This window comes from Pseudorasbora parva, chromosome 15 (assembly GCF_024679245.1).
Source record: "Pseudorasbora parva isolate DD20220531a chromosome 15, ASM2467924v1, whole genome shotgun sequence".
Lineage (NCBI taxonomy): Eukaryota > Metazoa > Chordata > Actinopteri > Cypriniformes > Gobionidae > Pseudorasbora > Pseudorasbora parva.
The window spans coordinates 10,437,844-10,455,953 of record NC_090186.1 but is presented as its reverse complement, the minus strand read 5'-3'; the positions used below and the strand labels follow the sequence as shown (position 1 = coordinate 10,455,953).

At 38.9% G+C, this 18,110-nt stretch overlaps 1 protein-coding gene across 5 annotated transcripts; it reads left to right on the top strand.

Moving 5' to 3' along the window:
- Positions 1-16,962, top strand: tnfaip2a (tumor necrosis factor, alpha-induced protein 2a). Of its 5 annotated transcripts, XM_067417087.1 has the most exons (14): positions 3-190; positions 779-970; positions 1,304-1,456; positions 1,567-2,125; positions 2,429-2,543; positions 2,881-3,003; positions 6,478-6,572; positions 6,663-6,755; positions 8,274-8,400; positions 9,298-9,423; positions 9,568-9,723; positions 12,684-12,805; positions 13,035-13,167; positions 14,159-16,962. In XM_067417087.1, exons 1-14 carry the CDS (start codon positions 169-171, stop codon positions 14,183-14,185), a joined length of 2,043 nt encoding a protein of 680 aa, XP_067273188.1. In that variant the 5' UTR covers positions 3-168; the 3' UTR covers positions 14,186-16,962. The 5 variants fall into 5 exon arrangements, with proteins under 5 accessions (XP_067273187.1, XP_067273186.1, XP_067273188.1 ...); XM_067417086.1 differs by having other exon boundaries at positions 1-190; positions 1,307-1,456; positions 13,035-16,962; XM_067417085.1 differs by having other exon boundaries at positions 2-190; positions 782-970; positions 13,035-16,962.
- Positions 16,963-18,110: the final 1,148 nt, after the last annotated feature.

The following is an 18,110-nucleotide window of genomic DNA, read 5'->3' as shown; positions in this document are numbered from 1 at the left end:
AAACTATATATGTGTTTCTGCTCTCCTCATTCAACAAACTCGCGGACTCAAACAAATTGATGAGAGTCCAATTCCCACCCTCCCTTTCGCCGCCCCTGAAAATCTGTGAGAGGGGCTCATGTGCTGCAGCTGGAAGGTGAAAGAATAGTTCGCTTTCGACTGTGGATAATGGCATTCAAGAGAGTGAAAGGTAAGAACATTTGACAGTGCTGTGCTGCAGATGCTGCACACAAATCTATGAATAGAATAAGTGCATAAAACATAGACAAATATAAAGGAAAAAAACGAACATACTGCGAATGTAACACAGGAACGTAACTTGAACTTGAAAAAAGAACGACAACGAAGGAAAGCATTCTGAAAGAGAAAACACTTAACCCGTTTGCAGAAATGTTAGAGGAATTCTTTATTAAGAGTTTTCTATCGTGATTTAAGTGCATATGGTTGCATTTGGTTCTGTACGCTATTGCATTATTTTTGGTTCAACGGCTTTTTGAGGTGCAAATCTAAATCGATAGGCCTAAGACCTCAGACCGCAACCAGACGTTACAAAATCATATCGCATTTCACAATATGGTTTTGAAACGGTTTGTAGAACTGGTAATCAACATCAACCCTATAATCAGATATGATTGTTTCTGATTTCTCTTTCCTATTAGAAGAAGAACTTGAAATCATTGAAGACAACCACCACATGTGGTTTTGGTGTCCTTAAAGGGGAATTTCCCACCCCTATAATCAGATATAATAGTTGTTTATGATTTCTCTTTCCTTTTAGAAGAAGAACTTGAAATCATTGAAGACATCAGATGTGATGACGGCCTTGCTTTTCGCCCTGGAAAACCTAAAGCAGAATGTCACAAACTCAAAATCAAAATGCCTAAAAAAATACAAATGAAAAACTTCTTGAAAGAAAAGTTCAAGAGAAAATCAAAGTCTGAAGCTCCTCTCACCCCTATAGCTCTTTTAGGTAAAAATAGGACAATATGTTTTTCATGTTTTAAAAAAAAGATTATATATTTTTCTTTCTTTCTTCTTTACATTCTTTTCTGAAAACTGTAAATTAATTAAGTTCAGTTTGAAATTCTATTTAGCAATTTTTAACACTGTAAACTTTTATGCATGATATTGTGTACTTTTTAATGTATTGTTCTGTGGACCATACTGGGAACTGTAACTGCAGTAGAACACCAATTCACCAGCAGCTCAGAGTTCATATAGCTTTACAAATTTAAAATCTTAATCTTCTGCATGGGAAAACAGATTTCTTATCATCTTCTAATTTCTGTTTCTTATACTTTAGAAGTTGACTTTGTTACCACTGAAGGTGTAGCGGATTTCCCTGGTGGTCCTGAAGAAGAATGTCAAAAACATAAGATCAAAATATCAGACAAAATGAAAAATGTATTCTTAATGAGATGGCAGAAGAATACAAAATCCTGTGAAACTCCACCAGGTAAAATAGATTTAGTTTTAGAGAATTTTCTGAAAACACCTGCTTCATTTCATTAAGTAAATAGAAATGAATTGTCCCCTCTCATACTGCAGTGGACTTGTATTTCATAGGGAACCTCAATCAGAACCATGTGGAAGTTGAGGAACATCTCTTTGGTTCAAATGAAGTGGCCATGGCAGAAGATGAGACCCATGAGATTTTGCGACTGAAGATGGCCATTTATGACTCTTTCATTGAGGACAACCAGGAGACACTGAAGAGTCTATTGACTTCAATACTTCAAGAGGAGGCACAGGAAAGATGCAGGAACGAAGAAGTTGTGGAGGAGCATCCAATATGGAGTCCTGTGAAGTGCAGACAGATCAAGACACTACTCAAGATTGTCGTAGAAGAACGAATGAAGATTGCAGAAAATGAGAATAAAGTAGACAAGCTGTCTACCTCCTTGAAGAGAGAGGTGTGTCGAATGGGCAAACAAGTCCAAAAAGATCTGCTCAGAGTGGTGCGAAATCTGAGAGAATGTTACCCTCCAGACTTTGACATCTGCAGAACGTATGCTCAACTCTACCATCAAACCTTCTCCGCCAGGCTGCAAGAGCTCGCCAGATCCTGTAGCGATTTTGAGGATTGCTTCTATATATTGAGTTGGATTGTGGATTACTACCCAAAGTAAGGGCCAATTGGCGTTTTTATTATCATTTTATAAATTATAAATGATTCAGTGTTTTTAGACAATCACCCCAGTTTCACAGACAAGGCTTAAGCCTATAGTCCCAGACTAAAATGCTTGTTTTTGAGCTGTTTTAATTTAAACCAACTTGCACAAGATTCACATCAATATTTTTTTCCAAGGCATGTTTATAAAAGCTATTTAATTGCCTAAATGAACTAAGTTTTAATCCTGTTTGTGAAACCAGGCCTAATATTTTCAAATATTAAAAAATATATATATATTTATTTTATTTTTTAAAGAAATATATTACAGCATAAAGAACTAGAGGAGCACATCAATAATTCATCACTTGGATCTTTGTTACCCGAAGAAGATCTTAAGAGATTAGAGGAACAGTACTTCTCATACAAAGAGGTGATTCAACACAACGCTGACATTATTGATTAAATCAGCACATAGTTCAGCACAAATCAGCACATAGTTATTTATTTCAAAATAACACTAGTGCACATATAAGAGATGTTTCCACTGGGCTCGTCCGAGCCTTGAAAGCTGTCTATACTGGATGTGTAAAACTGAACATTTAAAGTAATCCATTCTGAAGCACAAGCACACACAGTACATAGGAAGTTGAAAGAGGAATACAATGTTCTGCTCACATCTGGTGTAGACAGAGATAATATTCAAATTATTACCATATCTACTGCTGCACATTTAAACTTATAGTTAACGATTTTTTACCTTTATTTAGAATGAAGTCAGAAAGTGGTTATCCAATGCTCTTGAGAATGAAGTGAAAAAATGGAGTGATGGCTTCGAACCAGAGATCATGGATGGATATTACTTCAGTAGCCTTGCTGTAGATGTTTTACCAGTAGGTTAAGGGCTCTACTCACTCTAACCATCTATTTAATTATACATTTTGGGATCATCAAATTTAGTCAGACCTCAATTTTGGTCAGGGATGTAAATAAATAAGACCGTAACCATGTCTTGAACATTTTTGAAAATTGAAAACCATTTTTTTTTTATAAAGTCTAAAGAAACAGAACAGTGAAAGGAATTCTTGGTCTAATTATAGTTGGGAAATAATAATTATGAACTTTTTGCAAATAATAAATTGCATTAAAATATGCACATATGTACTTTAATTGTATGCCAAAAATGTTAAATGTTTCCATTACCTCACTTTCTTTCAACATTAAATTGACACTTTGCACTGGAATTCACGCTTTGCTTCTGTGAGCGGTAAACTCCGCCTACTTTGATATGATTGGCCATCTCAATCATTTTGACATTGAAGGCTGTTAGACCGCTGAGGAAGACCAGCCTACAAATGCAATTTTTTGATATTTTTGTCACACCAACAACAACATACAGAGCGCTGTGTAATGAAGTGCAAGAATTTCAAATATTACGGGGACAATTTGACCATTTCTAATTATTGGAGGGGACTTGTCCATGTCTATGGTGGTTACGGCCCTGCTACATTTAAAAGAGTTTCACCTTAAATTGCTTTCATTCATCTTCGGAACACAAATGACGATAATTTTAATGAAATTGGAGCGATTTCTCTTTCTCCATTGAAAGTCTCACAAGAAAACTTGTGAAGTTAATAAACGTAATTTCGGGAGGAAGTACGCCCATCTAATCTTCCAATTAATACCAAGGTATAAAACCAGCAGCTTACCTCTTCCCCTTTCTAGTTCCTGCAGCATCCCTCCTCCTCCCCTGCTCCTCCTTTTATAACTGCGTACACCACACTGGTGGTGGTTGAGGAGAGATCCCTGATACAAGTGAAAAGCGCTTGGGGTTTACAGTAGTACATATGAAAGCGCTATATAAATGACTCATTTTATTTTATCCATTCAATTTGCCTGTTATAGGGGGGCAATCGGAGCTCGGGTAGAACATCCTCTCCGAGCCCCTCTATAGCAGACAGCAAGCCAAATCTGTTTTACCACGTTCACCATGATTATATGGGCACACAAACTCGTGAAAGGAGTTTTGGGTGAATAGACTTTGAATGAAGGGACAAAAATCTCTCATATTTTATTATAAATATCTTCATATTTGTTTTTAAGATGAACAGAAGTTTTATTGGTTTGGAACAAAATCAGAGTTTTCACCTTTTTGGGTGAACTAACAAGAACTTACAAGTATTACTATGGGAGGTATGTTCCCTTTTGTAGTAGAACTTCGATGCTGTGTCATGGTGTTGGACACTATGGGGAATGCCGTCAGTGTGACTGGTGTCTGATAGCCTGACAAGCCAGACCCACATCAAGATGTTTGGTCTGGAAACTCACCATAGATAGGGCTCAATCCAAGGGGCGGGATAAACGGTTGTCTTTCAAACTCCCTCTGCACGCGATAGGATAGCGCTACCACCAACCAGAGCAACGAAGGTGAATCAGAGCTTGTTGATAGATTAAACATTCACCGTATCCGGTCGGCTAAACTCTGAACACATCTTCCCTTTTTAAGAATGACTTCAGTGCCGTTCTGTTCTTTTCTCAGAGAAAAGCTTAACTCCAAGTCTTCCAGAGTCGTGGTCAAAGCTGATTCGAAAGACCGCTGCCGTTCGCCAGTTTCTGTGTTTACTAGAAGCACGCAAACGCAACTCGGCCGTCGCCATTACGTCCCCGCCCGCCGACTCTATACACGATGTGATTGGCCCGTCCAGAGTGAGGGGAATACAGCTCAGAAGGGTATTGAGAGTTCCTAGACGATACTTGCGGGCAGATTAAATGTGCTGCCGCTAGGTTGGGTCTAGATTTCTATGCTAGGTGTCTGAAGCATGTCTGAACATTTTTCATTGGCAGACATCAACATCTTTTTTGTCTTCAGGAGCTGTTTATTTGTATCGAGTATTGGAGAAGACAAAATTATGCCAAGATTATGGCAGGAGTTTTAGAAAGTGCTTTCCTGTGTGTTTTCAATTTATGACACCTGAGGACACCCACAATCTTTGTATCATTTGCTTGGGAGCGGAGCAAACGACTTCAGCCCTCAAGGGGAACAAGTTCACAGTGAAAAAGCTCCACTCATGCTTGGCCCTTTTCTTAAGGATGGAGGGGCAAGCATCTGCGGGGACAGGCTTGGTGGCTGCCGAGGCAGGACTACAGATCTGATTTTGGGGGGGTTGAGCTAGCAGGGGATTCTGAGAAAAGGGGTTTTGCTTTCTCAGTCCTCTTTTACTGGCTCATGTGATCTGCTGGATCCAGAAGCCCATTCTTTAGCACCCAGCGTATAGCATGTTGGTGGTGGCCATGATTGTCTCTTCCAGATGAGGCTTACAAGCCATATTCTGCACCTTTCCTTTTCCACATTCAAATTACACAAATGTTATGATGGGGATATATGAAGATACTATCTGTCGAATAGATGCTGGGTAGCTATCTCTTGCAAATTGAGACGTCTTCAATGAAGGTTCTGGTCTTGCAATCTAAGCCGCTACAGATCACCTGGAAGATGGTCTGCAAGGTGTATGCGGCATCAGGTCAGGCTTCCTCAAAGTGGAGGTGGGGATTCCGCCGAGGGGAAGTGCTTAGGGAAGTCTTAACGCAGCCTTGGAGTTAAACACAGCCTTGGACACTTCATGCAGCTTTTATTACATATAGGAGAGCTATCAGACTCTGATGTTGAATGACAAAATAAACATTTTGCATTACACTTAAATTACAGCGCATCTGCTGAAAAGTGAAACGCTGCTTACATTTTTATTTTATATAATTCTGGGGTGTTAGATGAATGCAATGCTTTTTTATTAGGTCATATTATCAGAGATTCTGCGACTGCAGGATCTTGGGAGTTTGCAACTTGAGATTGCTACTCTGGCAAGAGACTATCCTGACATCAGGTGAGTCTGTTAGATGCGAGCAGACAGTTATTTTATTGAGGCCACAGTCAAAACCTTTAAATCTATGCCCAGAATTAATGATCTTTTTCAAATAAAATAAATATTTTAGGCAGTTGTCTTTAGCAGAATGAATACTGTTTTAGGTTCTACCTAGGTAGAGCTTTCCCTGCTTCAGACAAAAGAGTTGATGACGTGTAACTCATGTGCTCGTTTATATTCTGCCAATGAATATTGGTGTTTGTTTACATGTGCTTCAGACACCAGTCACACTGATGCCTCTCCTCATATTGCCAACATCATGACGCAGCATCTTGTTCCTGAATACAATTAAAAGTAAAACTAGTAGCTACATTTTATTTATCCCAATTTTACATTAGATTGCTTTCTGTTGTCTTAAAGCATGTTCACACCAACAAGTAATTTTCAGGACAAATTGGTCAGAATCTAGTTTTGTGTTGAATGTGTCTCACTATTTGTATTTTATAGCTGGTTGATATAACTGTAAATGAAGTCAAAGCACTTTCAGGCTGTGAAAGTAGAGCCTGGTGTCTTCTAAACCAGCTAGACAGCTTTCTATCAAGGTAAATCACTTGTCACTATCATCGTCTCTTTACGTTGCATTATGATTATAATGACATGCTTTTTGCTCTCAACCCTAACCCCACTGGCAGCTATAAGAAAAGTCTGGAGAAACTTGTCAAAAGAAAACCAACAAACATTCCAAAAATTCTCAGTGCTAATCTGGCTGACATTCACCACATTAGGTGAGTTGAATTGATTTTCAGTAGTTTATCTTTCAAGTACTCAATAGAACAAAGATTTTGTATTTTCGTATTTTCGTACTTAGGCCCCGTCCACACGAAGCCAGCGCTTTCCCAATCCGATCTTTTTTTCCCCTCGTTTCAAGAAATATCTGCGTCCACGCAAGATTGCGAAAACTGACTAAAAACGATGTAGTTTGCATGCCAGGCCAGTGTGTGGTGCTGTAATTCTGCCACAGAAATACACTAAAAACGGAGAAGAAGAGTTGTGGCTAGCAGGGGTATAGCAGTGGTCGGAGGGGAGGCAAAATATCACAATAAAAAATAAAAATAAATACATTTGCTACTTAACAGATGTGTTTTATAAATGCCTACACCTACCCCAACCCAAAACATACCCTTACAATAATGCAGATACGTTAATTAAATGACGCAATGAATGTTGATGTGCGCATGCCCAGTGCCCGTAGTTGTATCCCTTAACTCTTTCACCGTGCTGGACGTAGTGTGATGACATCACAGTTTCAGAAAATATACGGATTCGCTGTACACACGAAAAAGGAAGATGATCGTTTTCATATTTACCCACTTTGGAACCCGGTTTCGAAAAATATTGGATTCATGCTTCCAAAACGCCGGATCCGTGTGGACGAAACGCTGATACGATACAAAATGTATACGTATATAGCTAAACGCGTCTCCGTGTGGACGGGGCCTTAACCATTACAGATTAACGTTATTATTATTTATAATTCACTTAAAGGTGCACTATGCAACTTTCCGTCCACTGGAGGGAGCCTATTCTAAACAAAGGCGTAGTTTGATGACGCCAAGTGTGAGCGCAGTATCTTGGGACGTGATCTTCACCTTACAGCCGGTGGAAAATAGGACTCGGGCAGAAATCATGTTCATGGATGCGGATATTAACGTTACTGTAGTATAAAGCAGAGCTGGACCGAGTGTTGTGGGGCTGAGCACGGCTGTTGGAGCGATTGTTACACAAATACCCGCTTTGCGAACACTGGGACTTTTATCATGACGGGGTAGGACACATTCGCCGGGGGCTTCCGGTTATTTCTGCTCCTCTGGTTATGATTATGAGGTAATGCAGCTCTGTTTATCATATTGGATACATTTAAGCATGCTGAAAATGATGTTATGACATTACTCCGTGCGTTCCCATGTTCACACTGCTAAGAGTAAAGCGCTCCTGCCAAATAAAAGCCGAAACCGAGGGTAGCGCAGATATGACGCAATTGACAGGTGACTTCCTCGGACGCTATGCTGAAACGTCCCGGTCCTTAGTTAAAATAGCAATTTTCTCACAATTTACAAATAGTTGGAAACATTTGAGATATTGTAGGTACTCAACTGAACAAAATATATAACACTGGCCTAGTGGTTTTTGGATATTTTACTGCAAAAATACTACATAGTGCACCTTTAACTTAAAGAAATGCAATATTTAAAAATATAATATTTTAGCAAATTGTAGAAACCCTTATTTCTTTATATCCTCAGGGATTATTTACAAAAACCTGAACATCCTTTCTCAGAAGACACTAGAACCACTCAGCTGTCCACATTAGCAAACCTCAAAGACATCTGTCACAAATACTTCCTCAGTCGAATTCACAGAAAACTGAAGGTTAGTGAAGAACAAAAAAATAATTAAGAGTACTTTTTGGAGCCTTGATCAACACCTCATTTTCTTTTTTTTCATGTCCTTACAAGCATAATATAACCTTAACTTCTATGTTTGTGATTCCTTTTTTATATATTAAAGGGTTACTTCAGCGATTAGCATATGGCTTTGTATCGGTAGAAACCCTGGAGTAAATTCGAAGGATCATGCCAAAGGCTTGAGCCAAAGGTTAAAGATTACAGCCAGCAGAGGGAGCCATTTACACATGTTTTCAATCCCCGAATGGGGGATGCGAGATCACACTCACAGCTCAGCTCGTAGCTGCAGGCATTCATGTAAACGGAGCAGCGGAGCAAAGTGAGTGTTTCAACTTCTCAAATTAATTCCTGTGAAAGTTAAGCTTCCAAAGGCATGAACATGCGGTGTAAACGACTGCCACGAGCGTGGACGCGTTTACCTCAGCTCTCATCACGAGAGCTCATTCAGGATTAAATGTAATCTGACTCCTACAGCGTTTGTGCTGTAATACTCACTCAGTGGCTAAATCACATTATATTGAACAGACACGTTCAGTTTTTAATTGTAGTGAACTGAACTAATTTTAGGAAAATGAACACGGTGAGAAAGTGATCAGTTGTTCAGTAGCGCTGGCTTTGGGATTGGCCTTGTAGGGCAGCGAAGCATTCTGGGGATTGTTGTCTTTCATCCCCATGAGACAAAAATAAATTGTCTGTCTTTTCTCAGTCTAGAAAGCACCAAATAAAAAAATATTTTCACATTTCTACTACATTAATGACCCAGTTTAAATACAGATTCATCTTCCCAGCGCTGAAGCACCCCTTTAATATCTTAAAAGAAATCTTACATTTTGAAAATAATCAGACTTGTTTATCTGCACAGCCGCTGTACCGTAAGCTGTGGACTCAAGCCTGGTTTGCTGGACATTGTGAGGTTGTGGAGGAGCTGACGAAGGCGCTTGAGGATATCAAAGATCAATTCAAAGAGCTAAAGCCTGTCTGCCGAGAGGTCAGGATCACTTTTGCAGTAAAATATAATTTCTGATAGTCCTATAACATGATGTAAATAGACATCTCACATTGGTCTCTAATGTTGTCTAAGATAAAGTTCTAGATATACATTTGAAGGTTGTGTGTCTGTATGTGTGTATAGGAACTGTTGGCCGAGCTGCATGTTGAAGTAATGGTTGAGTATGTGAGACGAGTGATGAAGAGAAAACTGAAACTGAAGGACAAAGAACAGCAAAAAGCAGCTGCTGAATTCATCTGCGACGACAACAGTAAAATCTGCTCTGTGCTTTCCAAAGTGGTGAGATCACATCCAGACACGCACGTTTTGCATGAACACTCACATACGACCAAAACATGCACAGAAACATACTCTACATTTTCATTCACGTCCTAATAGAGCCGAAATATGCAGGAAATATTTTAAAATATCCAAATTCTTCTTTCTTTTTGGAACATTCAGGGAAACCTCAGGAATTCCTGAATTATAAAGTAATGTGTTGGTGTCAGGCGCAAATGTCATGGGAGGAGAGCACTTCAATAAATCATGTAGTCACTTCACTGGTATTTGTGCCATTATTTAACAGCCAAAAAACATGTCTTACACACACTGGCTGCCTCTGTGTTCTTTTATTTGTGCTTTGGATCACCTCCTGAACTCCATGACTACCATCTGCGTTTTTATGGGATTGCAGTCTCACACTAATGTGTCCAGTTGAATAAATCCAGCTCTATAGTGTTGTGCTTGAAATGCTTGAGAGTATTATTGCATCCTTCATATCTCAGAAGAGTTTTTAGTTCGATCGTATTTATAAAAGACTGATACGCTATATTGATTCTTTCCGAAAACAGCCAAGCTTGTGTAGGCATGCAGAAATCTTATCCTATGATTTAGAAGCCTTTTGAAAAGTGGGGACTGCTGGCTGGTCCCCACAATTTAGGTCATCTCAGGTGTATTAGCTTCAACAGAAACTGGTGGAGGTTGTCACTTGGGAGAACTCACATTATGAAATAAATGTTTTTCTCCAATGCATGTTGGCCACAATTATTGGCAGCTTTAGAAATTCTTATGAGTAAAATATCTCTGAAGTGTGTTCTCATTTATATTTATGTTTTTAAGCACACACATGGGTGACTAAGAGCATGCCTTTTGCCACTGCCATCCCAGTTCCCAGTTCCCAGTTCCCTGACCCGAAACCTATATAAAATGAGTGGGGTGAAAGTGAGTGATCTCTGATCTCTTGTCAGGTGTTCTCCAAACTCATCAGGCATTGCAAAAGAAGACTCAGAGCTGTTATCTTGGGAAAAGGATATTGCCATAATTGGGTGCCAATAATTCTGGCCAACGTGAACTATATAAAAACATGAAATGCTGTTTCATGCATACTGACCTTTTTACACTGTTAAAGACTTGGATTCCCATCCTAGACATAGACAAAGTTTCAAAAACTAATGTTGGACGTTTGATGGAGAATTTCTGTGTCAAAAATACTCCTTCCGGATTCTCACAAGTTTCGGAGAGTTTTTTTCGAGTATGGGTCGGCTTGACGTCGATAGAGTGGAAGGTCCTTGTATGGGCCGTACGGGCTCTTCTTACCGGTAGGGTGCGCGCGCGTGACTAGAGTGAGAGAGGAAATGCACGGCCATAAACACTGCTCTCAAGGTGCAGATCCACTCGTCTGAGCAACACTTCTGTGGCGCCGTGCTACACTTTATTCCTATGGGTGACATCAAGCGACTTCAACGCTTCAGCACAGCATTCCGGGAAGGCAGCGCTGCATTTGAACCGATTTGAACGCAGAAATGACGAGAAGCGTCACATCACGCACGCTTCAGTCACGTTGCAAAAGTGGCTCTCCACGGTCACTGCTGTCACAGGACTTCACGAAATCAACAGTTACCAAAGAAGTGTGTTTTTGACGGAGCGGTCCCAACGATAAAGGTTCGCGGCCGTGCTTTGGAAGCAGTCGGTGAGTAAAACTGCTTCAAATGTCTGTGTTGTTGGCTATCGTTGCATGAGTAAACATCAGTAAACAACACGATCGTGTATAACGTTAGTTAATTTATCAATGGAGCATGCGATCTATGGTGTGTGTTTGTTTAGCTGACCACTATAGGTGTCAGTTTGTTTATTGTAAAACCACCCAAAATCAAACTAGGGGAGATTCTCACAAAGCATGCTTCGTCATTCAAATGCGCTAACGGTTAGTCCATTGTTGTTCTATGCATAACGTTACACTAGTCTGACGTGCAAAACCGTTTTGCTTGCTACTGCTAAGGTTTAGTCGCATACAATAGTCCATAAACCGAATCATGTCCTCATAAACTGAGAGTAAACACACACAAATGTTGACAGGCCACTAAATACAGTACCACAGAGACGGACGTCCTGCTGTTGCTGTTTCTCCTGTTCAATTTATTTCAGCCTCCCGATCTGATTCTGGATCATATCTGTATTAGTTGAATCTGGGTAGCGTTTTCTTCTCCACGCTTGAGGACGTCACCGCTTTGCTCCAGGCACTCGGTTTTTTCCGGAAAGACTCGGTACAGCCTATATTTCTTTTATAAATATAATAAAACTAAAGACTTTTCGGAGATATGAAGGATGCAATACTACTCTATAGGTACTCAAGATTGACATGAGATTGACTGAAACTGAGTGTTTGACCCCTCCTTTAATGTTTTGGAAATGGCCCAGACAAAGACCAGATCTGATTCTATAGAAGGACCTAAAAGGGAACATGCAAAACAGAAGAAATTCCCTAGCAATTTCAAAGAACATATATAAATATTCCCAAGTCAATATGTGTCAAGCTGATAGACTCTAATCCAAATCGAGTGCTGTTATAAAATCAAAGTGTGCTTTAACTAAGTAGTTCAGGGGTGTACACAATTATGCAGTTAGTTATTCCAAGTTTTTTGAACTCTGAACTCTTTCATCTGTCATTTACATCAAACATGTAAAAGTTCTGATATGATTTATTTTTGTTTCATTCATCACAAACAAATCACAACAGCTTTTTAGGGATGTCTAGACTTTGTATATCCACTGTATTGTTTTAGTCACAATATGACATTGAGTCCCAGACAAAATATAGAACCATTTCATGTATTCCCTTTACATTATTCTCTTTGTTTGAAAGAGCATAATGAATTGTGGAAATGCAGGGGGAAAGTTGTGTTAAGATCATATCACTGCAAATATATTTGTATTAACCATTCAAAGTAGTTTTCTAATTTTATTACCATTCTCTTCTCTAGGGATCCAATGAAGAATGGCTCTGTCAAATACTGCCCAAATTATCAGAGATTCTGCGACTGCAGGATCCTGAGAGTTTGCAACTTGAGATTGCTACTCTGGCAAGAGACTATCCTGACATCAGGTGAGTCTGTTAGATACGAGCAGACATTTATTTTATTGAGGCCACAGTCAAAACCTTTAAATATATGCCCAGAATTAATGATCTATTTCAAATAAAATCAACATTTTAGACAGTTAGAGAGTCTAGACAGTCTTTAGCAGAATTAATAATATTTTAGAATATAGAGATTGAAGTTTCTTCCAGTGTCTATCTTGTCTCATCAATGATCTTTGTTGTCACTCTACAATAGTGAGCAGCATGTGCTTGCTGTCCTGAACCTGAAGACCAACCTTTCAATCTCAGATTTGGGCAGGATTGAAGCGTGTTTGAGTGAAACCAGAGGATCAAAGGACACTGAGTCCTCCCCTTGCTTCTTCTCTAAAGTAATCATCAAAGAGGATACTTTTTGTTATAACACTTGCAACTGAAAAATGTATATTATTCTTCAATTTTTGTATAATGAGACTTCTTTGCAAAAACCTTACAGATCTATGAAATTGCTAGGGCATTTCTTGTGCATGCTCCTCTTCGGGTCATTCTAGAGATTCTCTGCCCTTCCAAAACATTCATCTTGCATGCGTCTTCAAACCAAGTGTAAGAACATACCCAGAAAAGTTGAGTGGACGTATCGGAGTATATTTTTATATTTATATTGTTATATTTTACACCCTACATGACCAGGGACACAACGTTGCTGTTGAACTAATGTTGGTTGGGTAGGGTCATTCCACCTGAAGTGGTCCAATTTTTTTTGTACTATTTGTAAATTTCCTCTTTTTTTTTAACGATTAACTCTAAGTATTGGTATTGCAAAACCACCACTTTTGTATTTTTATTTTACTTAATCACAGCATCTATCGTTGAATCATGGCCCACAGCAAATTTTGTTTATGGATGTTCACAGACTCCTCATCAGTTTCTTGGAACAAAAACTGATCTCTAGTCTAGAGCACATTACAATGCACATGGACATGCAGAAACTATATTTAATGTTATACATTACATACTATTATTTTCTAACATTTGTATACACTTTATATTACTTTTTTATACTTTTTACATATTTTATCATATTACCTGTTAACAGACTTTAACTGGGGGGAAAAATCCCTAAATATAAGCATTAGTCTTACAATCTGTAAATTCATATGCAAGCATGTTTAAAAATTATCTAGTGGACATACACTATATTACTTTTATATTGTAAGCTTGCGTTTACATGCACATGAACTTTAATAACATCCCATTCATAATTTTTAGGGTTAAATATGAAGTTTGCCCACCTTTTGCCGTGATAACAGCTTTAACTCTTCTGGGAAGGCTTTCCACAAGGTTTAGGAGTGTGTTTATGGGAATTTTTGACCATTCTTCTAGAAGCACATTTGTCAGGTCAGGCCCTGATGTTGGACGAGAAGGCTTGGATACAGTCTCCGCTCTAATCCATCCCAAAGGTGTTCTATCGGGTTGAGGTCAGGACTCTGTGCAGGACACTCTGTGCAAGTTCCTCCACACCAAACTTGCTCACCTATAATCTTTTCTGCAGAAATTTGGGCGACTTAAAGCTGCAGTAGGTAACTTTTGTAAAAATATATTTTTTACATATTTGTTAAACCATGTCCATAAGCATATTTGTCATTATGTCCTGACAGTAGAATATGAGACAGATAATCTGTGAAAAAATCAAGCTCCTCTGGCTCCTCGCAGTGGTCACATTGCCATCTGCAGAAATACATCGTTCCCGGAAAGCAACAACCAATCAGAGCCAGGAGGAGTGTCTTAGCAGTGTCAATCAAGCTTGTGTGCACAGCGCGCACAGTACAGGCGCTCAAAATTCAAGATTACCGGTGTGCCGCAGCTTTGCTTATGGTGGACAAACAATCAAAAGTGCCAACTCCTCGAGGGGCACCTGCTTTTAAAAAATACAGAAAGGAAAAAGACAGATGACAGTGATAAAAAAGACAATATCGGAGCGGTTTTTACGAGGTGGAGGGAGCTATAGTTAGGCGTTCTGAAAGGATTAAAAACCGATGCAGTTAGCCACATTTTTGCTTGACAAGTAAGTATCCCTGCTTGATTTTTTTCCATTTTTTAAGAACTACAGAACTGTGTCAAAACTCTAGCAACATAACATACAGATAAAATGTCAAACACTGTGCAAAGACTCTATTGAAGCCTACTAATTCACTGGCTTGTCATGTTGATGAAATAATGTACTAGCAAACCTTATTTAGCATTACATATCAATAGAATAATAACTTGCATACTGTAACGTTAGTTACGTTATATTATCTTACTATCTATTTGTTACTTATAGAATTAGTGCAAAGTCATTACATTACATGCATTGCAAAATACATAATGTTTTGAGGACCAAGTTTGTAGTCAAAGTATGGGCAGCCCATAGTCAATGTAAATCATATTGTTGATGTTTTGTCCAAACCAGTGCATGTGCCATATCTGCCGTCAACGGTGGCCCTGCTTTGCTTTCTAGTCTGCGCGTGTTTACATCAGGCTCCTTTGAAATGGGGAGGAGCTGTGGAGGGAGGGCTGTAGCACAGCAGAGAGCAAGGGGAAGTGACATGTGAGTTGTGCTTGTTCAAATTTTCAGGCTAAGTTAACATTTCCTAAAAACTCCCTACTGCAGCTTTAAGTGCACCTCAGCATGTGATGACCCCACTCTGTGATTTTATGTGGCCTAAAGTTGCCGTATTTCGCAGTTGCTTCTACTTTGTTATAATGCCACCAACAGTTGACTAGGAATATTTATGAGGACATTTTACTAATGGACTTATTGCATAGGTGGCAACCTATTTCAGTACCATGAATTAATTCACTGAACTTCTGAGAGCGAAATGTAATCTGCCGCGAGTGTCGTCTAGCAACTCACTTCTGAGCTGTAAAAGCCAAACTCTGGTCGGGCCAATCACATCGTGTACAGAGTCGGTTGGCAGGGCTTAACATAATGACGGCAGAGTTTCGCTTGAGTGCTTTTAGTAAACAGAAACTGGCGAACGACGGTCTTTCGAATCAGCTTTGACCGCGACTCTGGAAGACTTGGAGTTAAGCTTTTCTCTGAGAAAAGAACAAAGAATGGCGCATAAGTCATTCTTAAAAAGGGAAGATGTGTTCTGAGTTTTGCCGTTGAGTTTTGAGGTTTGATACAGCGAAAGTTTAACCTTCACATGTTTACTAGCTTCAACTAGCTCCGCTTCACGTTGCTCTGGTTGGTGGTAGCGCTATCCTATCGTGTGCAGAAGGAGTTTGAAAGACAACCGTTTATCCCGCCCCTCGGATTGAGCCCTGTCTATGGTGAGTTTCCAGACCAAACATCTTGATGTGGGTCTGGCTTGTCAGGCTAGATTGGAACAGCTGAATTCAAAGATTTGGAGGGGTGTCATGAAACAATTCAACTGAAATAGTGTAGGACCTCCAACCTCCTTCAGTGGCCAAAATAGCATCAATTAGTCTTGGGAATGACAGATACTAGTTATTTACAATGGCAAGACTTGCTATGTGATGCTAGTAGAGGAACATGTTTTTCCTCTAAAATACACAAAAGTGGGTTCAAAATATTTAAATCTGGTTATTGTGCAGGCCATGGAAGATGTTCAGATTCACTTTCATTTAATTGTGTATCATATTTTCAAAACAGATCTACATAAGACCTAAACAAAACCTCTTTTCTCCTATGTATCAAGCATCTATTACAGCAATACATCATCTTGGTGGCTATGAGTCAGTGTTTTCTTGTCGTCTGTCTTCATCAGCCCTTCTAAGCACTGTTTACAGACTTGACGTTTTTTCCACTGCAGTTGTTCTAAACAACATTCTTTTGCCTACACTGACTTAACTGTGCCTTCCTCCACAATGACTGTATCACTGAAAGAATCTTTGTTTAATTATAAAAAGAAGTGTGAACCTGAGTCCGTGCTGTTGACTGGCTTCGTTGCCTTACCATAAGACAGATACAATAAAATTGACTCAAGCTTTTTTGAAATTACATCTAATATACACTACATTCTTAAGCATTATTTGCATCAGTGGTATCATTAAGAACCTCTAACATCCATGGAACCTTTCCATTCCAATAAAGGCTCCTTCAAGTGGATCAAGAGTTTATTTAAAATGATTTAGAAAAAAATGGTTCAAGAACTGTTCAATAAAAGGTTCTTTGATAAACCAAAAGTAGCTCTATGGTCTTCATTCATGATCTTTGTTTTAAAGAGTACTGTAAAAAAAAAAAAACTACACTCCTATTTTAGTAATTATTTATTTCAGAATGACTGTATTAGTTTTTGTAATAAGTGTACAGTATTGAAAGGGTTCCCACATGCACTTGTTATATATATATATATATATATATATATATATATATATATATATATATATATATATATATATATATATATATATATATATATATATATATATATATATAAGTTTAATTTTGTGTGAATAAACTTATATAGGTACAGTTTGTCTGCAGGGCTAATTAAAACATTTTTTACATTTTAAACTCATCATTGTGAACTTAAACATTCTGTCATTTTTATTGCTCCATTTCTTCCCTTTGGTTTGACTGGGTGCTTTACTTATCTGTATATAAATGGTTCCCTGGAAAGGCTTGTGGAAAACCCAAAACAAAAGTGACAACTTAGTTTCAGTTTCCCTTTTGTTCTTAGTTTCAGTGCCAGTGGAATACAAATGAATGAGCCTTCATTCAGCTTGGGCTATGACCTCATGTGGTCTTTTGGGGGTTTTTCCATGAGGGGTGTTATGTCCAGGTCAATTTATCAGATGCTATACTGCCACCTGCAGTATATTTGACAAGCTGCACATTTAGAGTCCAGCATGATCGTCTTTGAGTTTTATATAAATAATAAATTATAGTCTAGGCCTACTATTGAGTTTTAGAGAGCAGTCTAGATAATAGTTTTTCTCCGTCATCAATTCTTTCCCCCTTGTGTAGTAGGCAGCCTATGCTGTACCAATGTCTAGGCCTACGCCCGTTTTTGTTTCTGTCAACCTTTCTGTTCTGACTTCAGACCTTTTCTGTTTCTCACGTTGTCTCTGCCGGTAAAGCAGAGATGGTCCTTAGGTTACTGCAGCCTGCGGTGGACATTCAACCTGGCCCACACATCCATAAGTGTGAGGGTGCGTCTCAATCATCTCCCTAGTAGTCAGGACACTGATCAGGAAGTCGGCCATCACAAAATTCTCCATTGTAAAATTGAGTAATTTTTGTTGTGTGTTCAGGTGGCAGACTTAGGAAAAGTAGCAAAGTCTCGTACCACTTAGATCAGGAGAAGTATTTAAAGTTTTTTTT